General features: G+C 47.1%; 1 protein-coding gene across 1 annotated transcript; it reads right to left on the minus strand.

The window, feature by feature from the left end:
* Window positions 1–5,511: 5,511 nt before the first annotated feature.
* Window positions 5,512–16,725, minus strand: LOC111142607 (glutathione S-transferase theta 2B). The gene is made up of 6 exons (XM_022495910.1): window positions 16,577–16,725; window positions 7,922–7,952; window positions 7,638–7,694; window positions 6,583–6,733; window positions 6,323–6,496; window positions 5,512–5,996 (listed from the first exon to the last, which is right to left on the minus strand). The coding sequence occupies exons 1-6, from the start codon at window positions 16,686–16,688 to the stop codon at window positions 5,787–5,789; spliced, it is 735 nt and encodes a 244-aa protein (XP_022351618.1). The 5' UTR covers window positions 16,689–16,725; the 3' UTR covers window positions 5,512–5,786.

A 16,725-nucleotide genomic window follows, 5' to 3' on the forward strand; every position in this document is an offset into this window, starting at 1 on the left:
GCTCCATCCCAGGACCCTGGGATCATGACCTGAGCCGAAGGCAGACGCTGAAAGACTGAGCCACCCAGGTGCCTCAAGGGTCTGGCTCTTGATTTCAGCTCAAGTCATGATCTCACGGGCCATGGATCAAGCCCCACATCAGGCTCAATGCTTAGCTCAGCTCGGAGTTTGCTTGTCCCTTACCCTCCACTCTTCCCCTTGCTTGACCATTTATGCCCCCCACCCCTACCCCATCTCTAAAATAAATAAATAAAATCTTTTTTTTTTAAATGTTCTCTAATGAAGTGGCCATGTGTCAAGATATTTTTCAGGAACTAGTATCTCCCAGACACCAGTGTCTCCCCACCCCCATGACCCCCTGTCTGCTATTTTCTTTTCAAATGTGGGATTCCACAAGAGAATGCCAGTGGTGCCTCTGATGGCCCAGTCAGTCATGCAGACTTGCTTTAGAAACCTGTTTGACAGTGACTTCGCTGTTTGAAGCCCTTAAAACAGGCTTCATTGAATTGAAAATCCAATGGAACTGTCCCAGTTCTGTCCTGGTCAGTTTGAAACCCATTTGGTGTTGGTTGCATTGAAGAGAGTCCCCAGGCACAAATTGTAGCTCATCAGGAAAACAATTCTCCTTGCTAACAACCTCATGGGTGCCTCAGTCTGGGGGTGTAATGCTGATGCGAGACTGTTGTGTGATTTAATGCAGATGGACTGTCTGGATTCCAGATGTGCATGTGTCTCGTCTTGTATCCCTAACTGGAAGCAAGACTCAGATAGCAAAACAATGTGGCCAGAGTTGACCAGATGGTGCTGGGCAGCTTATTGCTGGTTACAACGTTAGGGACCTTCATTATTTCCAAACCTGTGCAGCTGCTAACTATTTTCCCTGCAAAGTCATGTCCGTTGGAGCCCATTCTCAATCAGCTCATCCCTTCTTGGAGAGACAGTTGTCAGTTTATGGAGTGCAGGCGAGTGAACTGGCTAAGCATGGTGCGGTGCCTCACCATGGATACTGCCTGAAGAAGAGAACCTAAGTAAAAAGAATGTTTCCCTTGTCATTGCCAGCAAAGGCATAAGTTTAAGATTTAGCATGATGAGGGGCGCCTGGGTGGCTCAGTCAGTTGGGCATCCCACTCTTGGTTTCTGTGCAAGTCACGATCTCAGGGTCATGGGACCGAGGCCCACATCTGGCTCTCTGCTCAGTGGGGAGCCTGCTTCCCCATCTCTCTCTCTGCCTGCCTCTCTGCCTACTTGTGATCTCTGACTGTCAAAAAAAACGGATTTCTATTGGGCATCTGGGTGGCTCAGTCGTTAAGAGTCTGCATTCAGCTCAGGTCATTATCCGAGGGTCCTGGGATTGAGTCCCATATCAGGCTCCCTGCCTGCTTCTCCCCCCTCCCTCTGCCTCCCACTCTCCGTGCTTGTGCACTCTGTCTCTCTCTCTCTCTCTCTGTCAAATAAATTAACTTTAAAAAAAAATAAAATCTTGGGTGTCTGGGTGGCTCAGTTGGTTGGGCGACTGCCTTCGGCTCAGGTCATGATTCCAGAGTCCCAGGATCAAGTCCTACATGGGGCTTCCAGCTCCATGGGGAGTCTGCTTCTCCCTCTGACCTTCTCCCCTCTCATGTTCTCGCTCTCTATCTCAAATAAATAAATAAAATCTTTTTTAAAAATTAAAATAAAAAAATCTTTAAAAAAAAATTTTGTTTTTAAGTGATCTCTATACCCAACGTGGGATTCGAACTTACAACTCTGAGATTAGGAGTTATATCCTTTACCAACCGAGCCAGCCAGGCGCCCCAATAATCTACACTTTGAACCCAAAGAAGCAAAGTGGTGAAATGTATGTTTTAGGAATCAGTCCAGATGTGAGTTTCTTCTCAAGCAACCTCACCAAAACCATATAATGGGGCAGGTCTATAGAATCATGTTCTAGAAAGTATAGCTATAGCTATCTGGGCTAATGTAAAAATAAGTGAATACATGGATGGTTGGGTGGATGGATGGATAGATAGATAGATAGATAGATAGATAGATAGATAGATAGATGTGTTTCTCACAGGTTAGAAGAACAGGCCAAATGAGCAACAGGGCAAGTGACTTTGCTCACACCCAGGGCTGCTGGAAACTGCAACTAGCAGAAGCCAGATGCCTGAAGAGCCCAGGGTGGGGACTAGAGGCTGGCTGGGGGGTACCTTTCAACCAAAGTGAAGCCGTCATCCTTTAGGATAGGCACCCTCCTCAACTTGTCCCTTGGGCAAAATTCTCATTCAGATCATGCCCCAAGATGAAGAACCAGTTCCAGGGACTACAGAAGAAATGTCAAACTGTCTGCTAGAGCTAGTCCACAGCACGGACTTGAAGACAGACGCCTCCCACCTAGCCCGGGGCTTTGTTTCAAGTCGCTTTTCTAACACTCTCAAGGATGTCATCACAGTTAGTTGGGGGCGGCTACACCTGGGGCTAAGCCCGGTGCTTCTTACCCAGGATTCCAGATGTCAGTAGAGTCCTGGGCCAAAGTCTTCTCTTCCGTGTGGCTGAAATGCCTCACTCAGACGCACTGTGCTTTCGCTAGATAGCTCGGGACAGGGGCAAGACTGACACTTTTTACCTTCCCACAAGAGTGCTATTTTGGTTAGGCATAAACTCTCCTGTGGGGAAACCCATTGTCCTCAGCATTATTTTTCTATTCAAGATGGAGACATTTTGATTCCCAGGCAGAAATAGCTACAAGACTACTACTGGCTGTTGGCTTCTCCAGTCTAGATGGTGCCATACACTGTAGGTATTAGAGACAGCATTAAGCCTTGCCATAAAAACAAAACAAACAAAAAAATCAAAACAAAACAAAACAAAAAAAACACCAAATACCATGAACTGGAGAGGAGGCTGGAGGAGGTCAAAGGTTCCTGACACTGTCGACATCCCCACACCAAGGGGTCTTTGCTCAGGGGGCAGGAATTCTCCTGTAGTGCAGTTGAACTCAGTTTGCAATTTCCCAACACTCCTAGGACGCGTGTTTTCATTCACCCTGAGATGGCAGTACCCTCCAACTAGTGTCCCTTCTCCAAGGTCTGATCTCAGCCCCATGGGACTCTCCTCGGGGTTTGGAGGCAGCAGCACCCTTCTCAGAAGTCTGACTTCCACAGTGTGTCTCCCACACCATGTACATTTTGAGAATTCCAATTTCCTCCCTTGGTCCCCCGCAGCCCTAGAGCTAGTGGCTGTCCCTTTAATCATCTGGGTTTTCTCTGCCTGAGTTCTATAATGCCCAGTGACCAATTCTTAATGTTTATGTTTATTATTATTATTATTATTAAGGAGGCTCCCATCCAGCATGGAGCCCGATGCAGGGTTTGAACTCATGACCCCTGAGATTGAGACCGGAGCCAAGATGAAGAGTGGGACACTTAACCAACTGAGCCAACCAGACACCCCACCAATTCTTTATGTTAAATTCTCTCCATTAAAGTAACTGGTGTGGGCTCTGTCACAAAGACAGATCTGGGGGATACACATGGTGGCTTCTGCAACAACCTATAACCCCTGTTTTCTCTTATGCTGAAACCACACTAGAAGACAGGAGTGCTTGTTAAGTCTTCTGTTTCCCAGATTTCAAAAACCATTACCATAGCCCTTGAAAAGTCATCTATATACTTTAGGAGCTTGCCATTCTAATGGATTTCTTACCATTTTGTTGCCCTGGTCACAATGTTATATATTGGCTCGTTATCTATAAGGTTACTTGGATTAACTATGATGAGGGTTACTGGGACATAATTTTATTACTACATATAATATGACCATGTAATAGAACAAATCATTCTTGGTTTCTTCTTCAAGTGTCTGAGTCTTCATTATATTTTTTTAAAGATTTTATTTATTTATTTATTTATTTATTTAAAGAGAGAGAGACCGTGCAAGTTGGAGGAGAACAGAGGGAGAGGGATAAGCAGACTCTGTGCTGAGTATGAGCTGGACACAGGACTCCATCTCAGACCCTGAAATCATGATCTGAGCCGAAATCAACAGTCAGATGCTTAACCGACTGAGCCACCCAGGCATCCCAAGTCTTCATTATATATTTTTTTAAGATTTTATTTATCTATTTGTCAGGAAGAGAGAGCACACAAGCAGGGAGAGTGGAAGGCAGAGTGTGGGAGGCCACGATAAGGCTTGAGACGAGGACCAAACCAGGCCCTGACTTGTGTCTCCTTTTGAGGTCCAAATACCTTAACAAAAGGTTATGGACGGGAAAAGTTGAGTAGCACTTAGAAAGGGTCTGTGCTATGTGTCGTGCGCTCGCCTACATGATTTCCCACACGTTCCCCAAACAGAAGGGAACAATGTGGTTGGGGTGATGAATTCTTAGCTGATCCTTGTTGTCCTAGTACAGCTCATAAATTACTCCCTAGTTTGCTGTAACTTCTTGTATCAATAGAGAACAATAGTGCTAACATCAACCGCCTGGCGTCATGAGATTTGCTTATAGTTAATGATGAAGTTCTAGAACCTAGGTGAGGTTCGGTGGGCTGAGGTCTGGAGCCAATGACCAAGAAAGAATTAAGACATCTTGGTGCAAAATGGTGGTTTATTAAAGCACGGGGACAGGACCCGTGGGCAGGAAGAGCTGCTGCCCCGGGTTGTGAGAGATGGCAGGTTCTGTACCTTGCGGTTGGGGGAAGGTGAGGGGAAGGGAGGTTTCAACGGAGCTTTCATATGCTAAAGAGGGCCTACAAGGTGCCGGGATACCGGAGGCCTTGTGGCTTGATCAGCGTTGTCTTTTGGCAAGCCATTCACATTTCTGCTATCAAGTGTCTTTGTTAGTGAGATTTGGGTTTAGAAGAAATTTAACTTTATTTAGGGCTTGAGGAAAGGAGTTACTTGCCTCTGGAAATTGTGCTATTGATAAGGTAACTTCTTTGTAGATCTCTAGGACATTTGTAAACCAAGGGAGACTCCTGTCTTGCAGGATTGTGATCTCTTCAAGCTAACTATTTGTCTTTTACGGTGGTCAGGGGTGCCGGAGGAATGTCACACACATTACCGAGGGGAGCGGGTGGAGAAGGGGTGCAAGGAGCCAGCTTTTGCTTTGTCTTCAGCCAGCCTCCTGCTCCCTCATCAGTTAATAGTGAAACTTATTATGGGAACTTGCGGTTATTTAGCCAGACACTGATGTATTGCTTCTTCTATTGTGTTATTACTATATATATGTCCGCAAGGTGGTGAATAAACAGCACTGTTGGATATCCTCCTCAGTGCTCCTCCTGCCCCCATCTTTTTGTCTCTTGGTTTCTTTTCACCATCCTTTTATCCTTAGGTCCTTAATCCAATTGTCATGCCGGCTGCGACAGCAGAGGGAGAAGCAGGCTCCCTGCTGAGCAAGGAGCCTGATGTGGGACTTGATTCCAGGACCCTGGGATCATGACCTGAGCTGAAGGCAGACACTTAACTGACTGAGCCACTCAGGCGTCTCCCCAAGTCTTCATTATACTTAAAAGACCAATGACATTTGCTGATTTTAAGTTGATTTGTTCTTCCTCATGCTATTGGATTTCTAGAGCTCTTTATATATGGTGGATTTTAGCCTTCTGTTGATTATATGTGCTATACCTGAGAAGCAGCACTGCCCAGGACATCAGGCATCCTACCTGTGGTAGAGCTCCTCCAGGAGTCAGAAACAAGAGACTGAGGTAAGACAGAGGGATGAAAAAGGACAAGTAAGAAACTAAGAATGACTCTTTATGCCTAATCTCCTGGCCTCCAACCATCAGCTCCCCCTTCCAGACTCCTCAGTGAATCCTGGAAATACGAAGCAGAATATTCGGATAGACTTCTGGGGAAGGCTTTGTAAATTTTTTGTTGACCACCTGCTCCAGGATGTTCAGGATGGTACCATGGGTCTCTTGGAACAGATCAGAACCCAGGAAAGCCTCCACTTGCTCATGCCATGCTACCAGTTTCGGCCTTCCCTCAAAGAGGTCATAGCCAACAGCCACAGGCTGCAGGGAAGAGGATGGGAAAGTTACAGCAATACTGAGGCCCCAATACCAGAACCACTAGCACAGGTGTTGGGCACCCTCCCCCTACCCTGCCAACTCCCATGTGAGGCCCAGGGAAATATGGCCAGCCTCAGGGCCCTGGAGCACCAGCATGAAACACCACACCCAGGAGGGAAGGAGAAGTTCAGGGCGAAAGCATCAGTTCAGACAGAACCTTGCTCTGTGATTCTGGGCAAATTCCTAGCTGTCTCTAGGCCTGCCTGAGGGCTTCTGTCTAGTGAGGGCAGCGACAGGAGGGATGCTGCCCACAGATCCCAAGCTCACACCTGCATCAGCTCCTCGAAGGCCATGAGGTCAGCCAGTGACATCTGCTGGCCGGTGAGGAAGGCCTGGTCCCCCAAGAACTTGTTCTCCACCTGCTGCAGCGCCCGGTCCATGGCCGTCTTGTTCCGTTCCACCTTCTCCTCAGGCACGTGGGCCCCACTGAGTGGTGCTATCACCTGACAGGCAAAGGGTGGGCTCAGGCCGCGTCCCTGCCTCCTCCTGGATCCCTGACGGTCAACAACCCCCAGACGGCTCTCCTCACCTGGGTCCACAAGGGCACACCGAAGGTGCCCCGGATGCAGTCGGCGTGCCAACCCAGATACTCGTGGACACGAGCGCGGGCCTGAAGGTCGGACGGGTACCAGTGGTCTGCTGTCTGGTACTTAGAGCTCAGGTAAATCAAGATGGCGGAGCTACAGATCAGGGCCAGCAGGAACAGTGGCTGTGAGGATCCTGGTTCATGTCTTTTTTCCTTAGCTGCTCCCATCCCTCAGTGGGGCTCTGGGGCTTCTCTGTACGTGATGTCTCCCCTCTCATCCACAGCTTCCTGGGCACTGCCCCTGACTGTATCCTCCCTAGTCTCCTTCCTTCATTGTCTCCAGCATGGACGCTGGGCCACACCGACCGCTTGGCCCTTTAAGAGGCCCATATCTGTGATACCATAGCAGCCCCCACCCCCGGCCCCATGAGGTAGAGATTTCACGTGAGGAAGCTAAGCCTCAGAATAATTAAGTCACTCCTCCAAGGCCACACAGCTCAGAAAAGGCTCTCTGAGCCTCTGGAGTCTTGCATTAAGCCCCCTGCATGTCCCAGTGTTGGGTTGAGGACCTGGAGGGAAAGCCTGTCCTCAGATCTGTCATGGGTCACCCCTGACAGGTCCTCTGGCCATTGCACCTGTAGCTGCCTGACCTCTTACCCTCTGCCTGCCTGGTGGCTGGCCCTCACTGTGAGTTGTTCCCTCAGGCCCTGGCCAACTCTGGAGAGTGGCCTAAGGAGTCAGGAGAGGCCCTTTCAGCTTCCATGTGCTGAACTTGCTCTCTGTCCAACTGGACAAATGCCCCCATGTTCTCTTCTACTGCCCCTCCAATGGGGTTGGGGAGGCCCTAGGGTCCAGAAAGACAGTCGAAGACAAGGGAGGTACAGCGCTATCTTGCATCGGCTTTCGGGCATCCTGGTCACCCCCAACCCTAGGTGTCAGCTCTCACCACACACCTCCCTCTGCCCTCATCTGCGGCATAGGGTCTAAGAGGGCACACAACGGGACAGCCAAAGGCCAGGGGATCTAGGGGCTTAGAAGGAGGGAGGGAGGCAGAGCACCTTTCAGTCAAGATGAAGTCACCATCTTTGAGGACGGGTATCTTCTGCAGCATATTTTTTTTTTTTTTTAAAGATTTTATTTATTTGTCAGGGACAGAGGGAGAGAGAGAGAGCAAGCATAGGCAGACAGAGAGGCAGGCAGAGGCAGAGGGAGAAGCAGGCTCCCTGCCGAGCAAGGAGCCTGATGTGGGACTCGATCCCAGGACCCTGGGATCATGACCTGAGCCGAAGGCAGCCGCTTAACCAACTGAGCCACCCAGGCGTCCCTCTGCCACAGCATATTAATCTGGAAGAACTCCTTGCTCTGGAGCTGCCCTATGGAGAAAGAAGTCAAAAAAGGCCTTCAGAGCAAGACCCACACCTGCTGTGCCCTCCCTCTCCCTTCCCCAGCCAGAACTGGGTCTTTGAGGCTTTAGGACTTTAAATACAGGATTTCAAGGCAGGAACTGTGAGAATCCAGTCCTACAGAGTAGAAGTAATATTATCCTCCTTCTCAGAAGGGAAAACTAAGTTTCAGAAAGGTCCAACAACCTGTCCAAGGCCACACAGCAGAGGACAATCTCTGGTGAGTTACCAGAGGAGATCAAAGGCAAATGAAATGTAGATAAAATTAAATTTCCTTACAACTTGCAGCCCTTTGATAAATATCTGAAACAGGCAAAGCATGACTTTCCTCAAAGAACTCACAACTGCCTTAATGTTAATGCTTTGCTAGAGGCAAAACACGACCTTAGCTGACAATAGCCACAGCTCCAGGATCCTGTTTAGTCTTCTCAAAATCCCTTCAGGGACTCCCTTTATCTCTACTCACCCCCCCCCCCCCCCCCCCTCCGCGCAATCCCAAAATGCATAATTAGTTGCACCTTCCAACCCCAATGCAGTTCTTTCTCCCTAAGGTCCCCATGCTTTAATAAAAACACCTTTTTTTTTTTTTAATGATTATTTTAGAGGGAAAGAGAGCACGCAAGGGGCAGAAAGCAGAGGAAGAGGGAAAGAGAATATCAGACTCCACGCTGTGCTTGGATCTCAGGACCGGAGCCAAAACTGAGAGTCCAGAAGCGCCTGGGTGGCTCAGTCTTTGAGTCTGCCTTCGGCTCAGATCATGATCCCAGGATCCTGGGATCGAGCCCCACATCGGGCTCCTTGCTCCTCCGAGGCCTGTTCTCCTTCTCCCACTCCCCCTGCTTGTGTTCCCTCTCTCGCTGTGTCTCTGTCAAATAAGTAAATAAAATCTTAAAAAAAAAAAAGAGAGTCCAACCCTCAACCGACAGAATCACCCAAACACTGAGAGCCTGTGGACTTCAGAGGGTTCAGGTAGAGAAAAGTTAAATGCTTCAATTTGTTCACAAAGAGATACTTTGTCATATTCCTGTATATCTTATTTTTTTTTAAGAGTTTATTTATTTGACAGAGAGAGAGAGAGCACAAGCAGGGAGAGTGGGAGAGGGAGAAGCAGGCTCTCTGCTGAATAGGGAGCCCACTGCAGGGCTCGATTCCAGGACACTTGGGATCATGAACTGAGCCAAAGGCAGAGGCTTAACCCACTGAGCCATCCAGGCGCACCAGTTCTGGAAATTCTTATCCATTTTAGTTTTATTATTTTAAAGATATCAAGATCCTGTGTTTGTCAAAAACCCTCTGTTTTTTTTTTTTTTAAGATTTTATTTATTTGAGAGAGAGAGAGACAGAAGGAATGCACAAGTGGAGTGAGGGGCAGAGGGAGAAGCAGGCTCCCTGTGGGTCTTGATCCAGGGACTAAGCTGAAGGCAGACACCCAACCAATTGAGCCACCCTGGTGCCCCGTCAAAAGCCCTTTTAATGAATCTCCTTTAAGATGAAACGTGTTTTGCAAGAGTATTAGAACAATAACCATAAATGACAAAGACTCGAAAATGAGCATGGCTCAAGATCTGATATGAGTTCATTATAATATATGAGTTCATTGGGCACCTGGGTGGCTGTCAGTTAAGCCCTACCTTTGGTTCAGGTCATGATCTTATGGTCCTGAGATGGAACCCCACATTGGGCTCCCTGCTCAGTGGGGAATCTGCTTCTCTCTCTGTCTCTCTCCCTGCTTGTGCTCTCTCTCTCTGTCAAATAAATAAAATCTTAAAAATAAAAAAAGAAAAGTAAAAGTAAAGCTTGTGATTCCATAGTATCATCTTTCAATAAAGCACAAAGCCTGTTTACCAACAGACCCAAGTATCTTTAGCTTCTCTGCAATGAGAAGCCGAAAGCACAAACCTGTGTTCAATAATCAGTGCATTAACATTTTATCTCATTTGGAAAAGGCTTAGATGTCCAATGAATTCAGCCCAATTTATCAACCAAGCACAACTCGAAAGTTTCAGGTTACCAAAGACTTTGAAAGCTATCTAAATGATTACCCATCAAAACTTGAAGACCAACAAATCAACCATCATTGCAAGCCATCTTTTTGCTGACAATTGTAAAAGAGATAAGAGGAGCTTCTTTGAACTTCAGTAATCCTTGGTAGGATAAAAGTTGTACATTTAATGCTACTAAGTCTAAAGATATGTCTATCTTAGTGAAATCAACACACTTAAATTAGTGTAAATACAACCACATCTTACTTAGAAGTCAATCAAGTTGTTCCCCATTGTCAATTTTTACCTGGGACACCAGTGGGGAAATATGAGGTGGGCAGTGTAAGTCCAAGGGGGTGCTCCTCACTCCTTGGCCTCGAGGCTGGGATTAAGAACCCGGCACCACTAGGGGCGCCTGGGTGGCTCAGACTTAACCCTCACCAGGGTTCAGCCTCTGCCTTCCGCTCAGGTCATGGTCCCAGGGTCCTGGGATCGAGCCCCGAGTAGGGCTCTCTGCTCAGCGGGGAGCCTGCTCCCCCCCCCCCCGCCTACTTGTGATCTCTTTCTCTCTGTCAAATAAATAAATAAATAAATCTTAAAAAAAAAAAAAAAAAAAAAGAACCAGGCACCAGGCTGGCACAGGAGCCAGTCATGCAGGCCACACCCAAGGTGGTCCAGAAACAGGAGGAAGGGGGGATGCCCAGGTGGCCCAGTCGTTAAGTGTCTGCCTTCTGCTCAGGTCATGATCCCAGGATCCTAGGATCGAGTCCCACATCAGACTTCCTGCATGGTAGGAAGCCTGCTTCTCCCTCTCCCACTCCCCCTGCTTGTGTTCCCTCTCTTGCTGTGTCTCTGTCAAATAAATAAATAAAATATTTTAAAAATTAAAAAGAAAAAAGAAACAGGAGGAAAGGAGGAGGGAGGGAGAGGATGGTGGAAGAGGTGAGGTGTGGCCAGCAAGGCTGGAAGCAGAAAAGAGAAAGGACTCCCAGTTCTTTTTTTAAAATTTATTATTTATTTATCTATTTGAGAGAGAGAAAGAGAGAAAGCATGAGAGGGGGAAGGTCAGAGGAAGAAGCAGACCCCCTGCTGAGCAGGGAGCCCAATGCAGGACTCGATCCCTGGACTTGAGGATCATTACTTGACCAAAGGCAGGCGCTCAACCAACTGAGCCCCCAGGCACCCCAGGATTCCGTGGTTCTAAAACTCAGCAGCTCAGAACGGAAGAGCAGATGCATGCTTTTCCTCCACCAGCAACTGAAGATAGGCAGTCCATATTGGGCCAGAGAAGACAGGGAACTTTCCGGAAACAAAAGGGGTTTCTGTTGGGCAGCAGCTTGGGATTTTCCCTTCAAGTCCATCCGAGGCAGACTAACCAGAGACAATTCACTCCAATCATAACCATCAACCTGGAAAATGAAGGAGGGAGAAGCCCCCACATACAGTAAGAATAACCTGGGCCTATTAGGAGGACCAGTGAGACTGTCAACATCCCCTTCCTCAGAATGGACTGTGTCTCCTCCAGCAATCTGGGTTTATTAGGAGGAGGACAAGGCCTCTTTCAACTACCATTATCCAATATATCCGGAGGCAGCTTGTTAGCCTGCTTAGCAGCCAAACACATTCTGCAAGAGATCCTTAGGTCAGGGTCCTGACTTACGGCCATGCTGTACCTTTGCCTACTTGCCCTGTTCCCAGCAGAAGAGATCTAACTGATAGGTCATATTGAAGTTTAACATCTCGTTAATGGGCCATTTTTCCAGGGCGCCTGGATGGCTCAATAGGTTAAGCGTCTACCTTCGGCCCAGATCATGATCTCAAGGTCCTGGATTGAGCCTCGCATTGGGCTCTCTGCTCAGCAGGGAGCCTGCTTCTCCCTCTCCCTCAGCCACTCCCCCCTGTTTGTGCTCTCTTTCTCTGTCAAATAAAGAAATAAAATTAAAAAAAAAAAAAAAAGAGCCATTTTTTTCCCTTGTCTCTAGGGAGTACTGAGGCCATGCAGTCTTACAGATCAGTCTTCTTTTTCCTAAATCGTGCAATCTGAATAGTTTCCAGGGGGTTAAAAAGCGTTTCAAGGGAGAGACCTTGGGAAATGAAGAAGATCCCAGGCTCCTAAAAAAGGAGAGAAGGTCTATTACCAAGGAACGCCCCCAACCACCACCACACATGCTCCCGGGGATTATTCCATGCAGGATAAGTCAGAGTTTCCTGGTGTCAAAGAGATTGGAGGCATCCCTCAAAGGAAATGGCTATGACCACCACCCAGCCCCACAGAAGGGATGCCGGCATCTCCCCTCCCAAACCGCCCCCCCTTCACCCATTGCATCCTAGGCTACAAAATGGGTACACCAAAATACTGAGCTATGAAGAATTCACCCTTTTTAACCCATGGAAAACACTAGAAAAGTTTCACAAAGGGAAATTACCTGATTTTGTAATTTAAATAGTAGGGGACATTGACAGAAAACAGTGAAGATGGAAATCCACCACAGTCTAAGCAACATTCCAGCACATATAGTCTTTACAGCCAACCTACCTAGGAAATGGTTCCCAGTTGGGTTTTTTGTTTGTTTGTTTAAGATTTTATCTGAGGGGTGCATGGGTGGCTCAGTCATTAAGCGTCTGCCTCTGGCTCAGGTCATGATGCCACAGTCCTGGGATCAAGCCCTACATCCGACTCCCTGATCAACAGGGAGTCTGCTTCTCCCTCTGCCTGCTGCTCCTCCTACTTGCGCTTTCTCTATGTCAAATAAAGAAATAAAATCTTTTTTTTTTTTTTTAAGATTTTATTTCTTTATTTGACAGAGAGAGAGATCACAAGCAGGCAGGGAGGCAGGCAGAGAGAGGAGGAAGCAGGCTCTCCGCAGAGCACAGAGCCCGATGCGGGGCTCAATCCCAGGACTCTGGGATTATGACCTGAGCCGAAGGCAGAGGTTTTAACCCACTGAGCCACCCAGGCGCCCCAAGAAATAAAATCTTTTTAAAAAATAAGATTTTTTAAAGAGAGAGAGAGAATGCACAAGCACAAATGGGAGGGAAGGGCAGAGCGAGAAGCAGACTCCCCGTTGAGCATGGAGCCTGACACAGGACACAGGGATCGATCAGAGCACCCTAAGATCATGACCTGAGCTAAAGTCAGATGCCACCCCCAGCTGGGTTTTAATTCAATCCGGCACTGGTTTCAGCTGGCTCTGGGCGGGAGTTTCATGGCAAAAATTGGCTAGACCAGAGATGTGAGGGGATACCCTTGGACCAATGAGGAGGAAACTTCACACAGGAGTCTTAAGATTGGCAGCCCTGCTAGTGATTTAGGTGGCTGTCCCATGCCTAAGAAAGACAACTTTGAATAAGAACAGAAGTTAAGAAGGGGCATCAGGTTTCTGAATCTTATTGCCATTTGGCCAGGGTACTAGCTTCCAGCTAAAGAGCAAGCTTTTTTCCTCTCCTAAGAGTAGCCATGGGCTAGAGGATTGCAGCCTGAGCAATTGCCATGAAAGTGTTCCAGTAATTATGATCGTAGTCTGTGAAAAGCTCCTGGAATGAAGGTAAAAGAAGACAGGAAGTAAGTACTCACCAAGTCCACACAGAGGCTCAGAGACCAGATGAGAAGACTCAGGCCCCACGATCAACGTCCAAAATGATATGATGTGGGCTCGGAGCAAATGGTCAAGAAATCATTCTTGATGGTTTGGGAGCAAAAGGTATTTGTATTAAAGCATGGGACAGGACCTGTGGGCAGAGCTGCACTGGAATTGGAAGGAGTGATTGGTTATATACTTTTAAGTTGGGAGAGGGTAAAGACAAAGGGAGTTTCCAAAAGGATTTTCATATGTTAAAGTACATGGTGCAGAATTCTGAAGGTCTGGCTTTTGTCAAGCTAAGGTTGCTTTTTACCTCTAGCAAAGGGCTAACATTAAGACATAGAGAACTAAACAGAGACTCCAGAAATGGACCTTCAACTCATTATGGCCAACTAATCTTTGACAAATCAGGAAAAAATATCCAAAGGGAAAAAAGACAGTCTCTTCAATAAATGGTGCTGGGGAAAATGGACAGCTACAAACAGAAGAATGAAACTCGCGGTGCCTGGGTGGCTAGTGGGTTAAGCCTCTGCCTTTGGCTCAGGTCATGATCTCAGGGTCCTGAGATGGAGCCCCGCATCAGGCTCTCTGCTCAGCAGGGAGCCTGCTTCCCCCTCTCTCTCTGCCTGCCTCTCTGCCTACTTGTGATCTCAATCTCTCTGTCAAATAAACAAATAAAATCTTTAAAATTTTTTTAAGGTTTTTTTTTTTTAAGATTTTATTTATTTATTTGTCAGAGAAAGAGAGAGCACAAGAAGGGGAAGTGGTAGGCTGAGGGGGAAGCAGGCTTCCTGCTGAGCAGGGAGCCCAATGTGGGACTTGATCCCAGGACCCCGGGATCATGACCTGAGCCAAAGGCAGACGCTTAACCCACTGAGCCACCCAGGTGCCCCTCTTTTAAAAATTTTTAAAAAAGAATGAAACTCAACCATTCTCTTACACCATACACAAAGATAAACTCTAAGTGGATGAAAGACCTCGATGTGAGACAGGACTCCATCAAAATCCTAGAGGAGAACATAGGCAGTAACCTCTTTGACATCGGCCACAGCAACTTCTTTCAAGACACGCCTCCAAAGGCAAGAGAAACAAAAGCCAAAATGAACTTTTGGGTCTTTATCAAGATAAAAAGCTTCTGCACAGCAAAGGAAACAGTCAACAACACTAAGAGACAGTGCACAGAATGTGGGAAGATATTTGCAAATGACATTACAGATAAAGGGCTGGTATCCAAGATCTACAAAGAACTTCTCAAACTCAACACCCAAAAAACAAAAATCCAGTCAAAAATGGGCAGAAGACATGAACAGACACTTCTCCAAAAAAGACATTCAAATGGCTAACAGACATATGGAAAAATGTTCCACATCACTAGCCATCAGGGAAACTCAGATCAAAACCATAGTGAGATACCACCTTATACCAGTAAGAATCACAAAAATTAACAAGGCAGGAAACAACAAGTGTTGGCAAAGATGTGGAGAAAGGGGACCCCTCTTACACTGTTGGTGGGAATGCAAGCTGGAACAGCCACTCTGGAAAACAGTATGGAGGTTCCTCAAAGAGTTAAAAATAGAGCTACCCTACGACCCAGCAATTGCACTACTGGGTATTTACCTCAAAGATACAGATGTAGTGAAAAGAAGGGGCACATGCACCCCAATGTTCATAGCAGCAGTGTCCACAATAGCCAAACTATGGAAGGACACAAGATGCCCTTCAACACAACAGATGAATGAATAAAAAAGATGTGGTTCCTACACACAATGGAATTTTAATTACTCAGCCATCAGAAAGGATGATTACCCACCATTTGCATTGACATGGATGGGACTGGAGGAGATTATGCTAAGTGAAATAAGTCAAGCAGAGAAAGACAATTATCATATGGTTTCACTCATATGTGGAACAGAAGGAATAGCTCAGAGGACCATAGGGAAAGAGAGGGAAAAACTGAAGTGGAAGAAATCAGAGAGGGAGACAAACCATGAGAGACTCTTAACTATGGAAAAGAAACAGGGTTGCTGGAGGGGAAGGGGGAGGGAGGTGAGGGACATTAAGGTATGCACCTGATGTGATAAGCACTGGGTATTATTTGCAACTGATGAATTACTGAACTCTACATCTGAAACTAATGATGTACTATAGGGTGGCTAACTGAGCATTAAAAAAAAAAAAGGTAACTCATTTGTAGGTAGGGGTGCCTGGGTGGCTCAGATGGTTAAGCATCTGCCTTTGGCTTGGATCGTGATCCTGGGATCCTGGGATAGAGCCCCACATCAGGCTCTCTGGTTGGGAGCCTCCTTCTCCCTCTCCCTCTCCTGGTCCCCCTGCTTGTGCTCTCTCACTCTGTCAAATAAATAAATAAAATCTTTTAAAAATAAAAATAAAAACCTCATGTGTAGGGGTGTCTAGGTGTCACAGCTGGTCCAGCACCTGACTCTTGGATTGGGTTCAGGTCTTGATCTCAGGGTCATGGATGGAGCCCTGCCTGGGTTCTATGTTGAGTGTGGAGTCTGCCTGAGACTCTCTCTCCCTCTCCCTCCACCCCTCTAGCCTTCACACTCTCTCTCTAAAATAAATACATACATCTTTAAGAAAGAAGAAACAAACAAACAAAAAGGACAGCGTGAGTTCTTGGAGGCCTGTCATACTCTGCCTGTCTGAAGCACTTGTCAATGGGCTACAAGTTGCATGGAAATATAATTGTTAAGATTTTTTTTTTTTTTTTTTTAATTTGACAGAGATCACAAGTAGGCAGAGAGGCAGGCAGAGAAAGAGGGGGAAGCAGGCTCCCTACTGAGCAGAAAGACAGATGAGGGGCTCCATCCCAGGACCCTGGGATCATGAGCTGAGCGGAAGACAGAGGCTTTAACCCACTGAGTCACCCAGGCACCCCGGAAATATAATTTTTGTCTACATTTCTTTTGCCTTTTTTCTCCTCATCCTGGGACTACGGGAATTGTTTGGAAGAAGAGGAAACTGCAGGGCCCGAGGACTATGGACCCCTGAAGAGTCGGCCTGGGCCCACCTTTGAACACCTCCGTGGTACACAGTTTGAAGGGGATGCCGTTCTTCTTGGCGAAAATGTAGACGGCACGGCAGGGTTGGGACAGCAGGGCCAGGTAGAGCTCCAGGCCCATCGCGGTGGCAGCAGGACGGCACGGACAAAAATCCAGG

The sequence above is a fragment of the Enhydra lutris genome, unplaced genomic scaffold, assembly GCF_002288905.1.
Source record: "Enhydra lutris kenyoni isolate GAN:26980312 unplaced genomic scaffold, ASM228890v2 scaffoldscaffold8, whole genome shotgun sequence".
NCBI classification, from domain to species: domain Eukaryota; kingdom Metazoa; phylum Chordata; class Mammalia; order Carnivora; family Mustelidae; genus Enhydra; species Enhydra lutris.

Excerpts from the sequence above, each read along its gene's own strand:
- LOC111142607 (XM_022495910.1), bottom strand. The coding sequence starts at position 16,688 with ATGGGCCTGGAGCTCTACCTGGCCCTGCTGTCCCAACCCTGCCGTGCC. Across the intron at positions 7,953-16,576 it reads TACCACGGAGGTGTTCAAAG|GGCAGCTCCAGAGCAAGGAG; the intron begins GTGGGCCCAGGC and ends CTTTCTCCATAG. Across the intron at positions 6,497-6,582 it reads GTGTGCCCTTGTGGACCCAG|GTGATAGCACCACTCAGTGG; the intron begins GTGAGGAGAGCC and ends TTTGCCTGTCAG.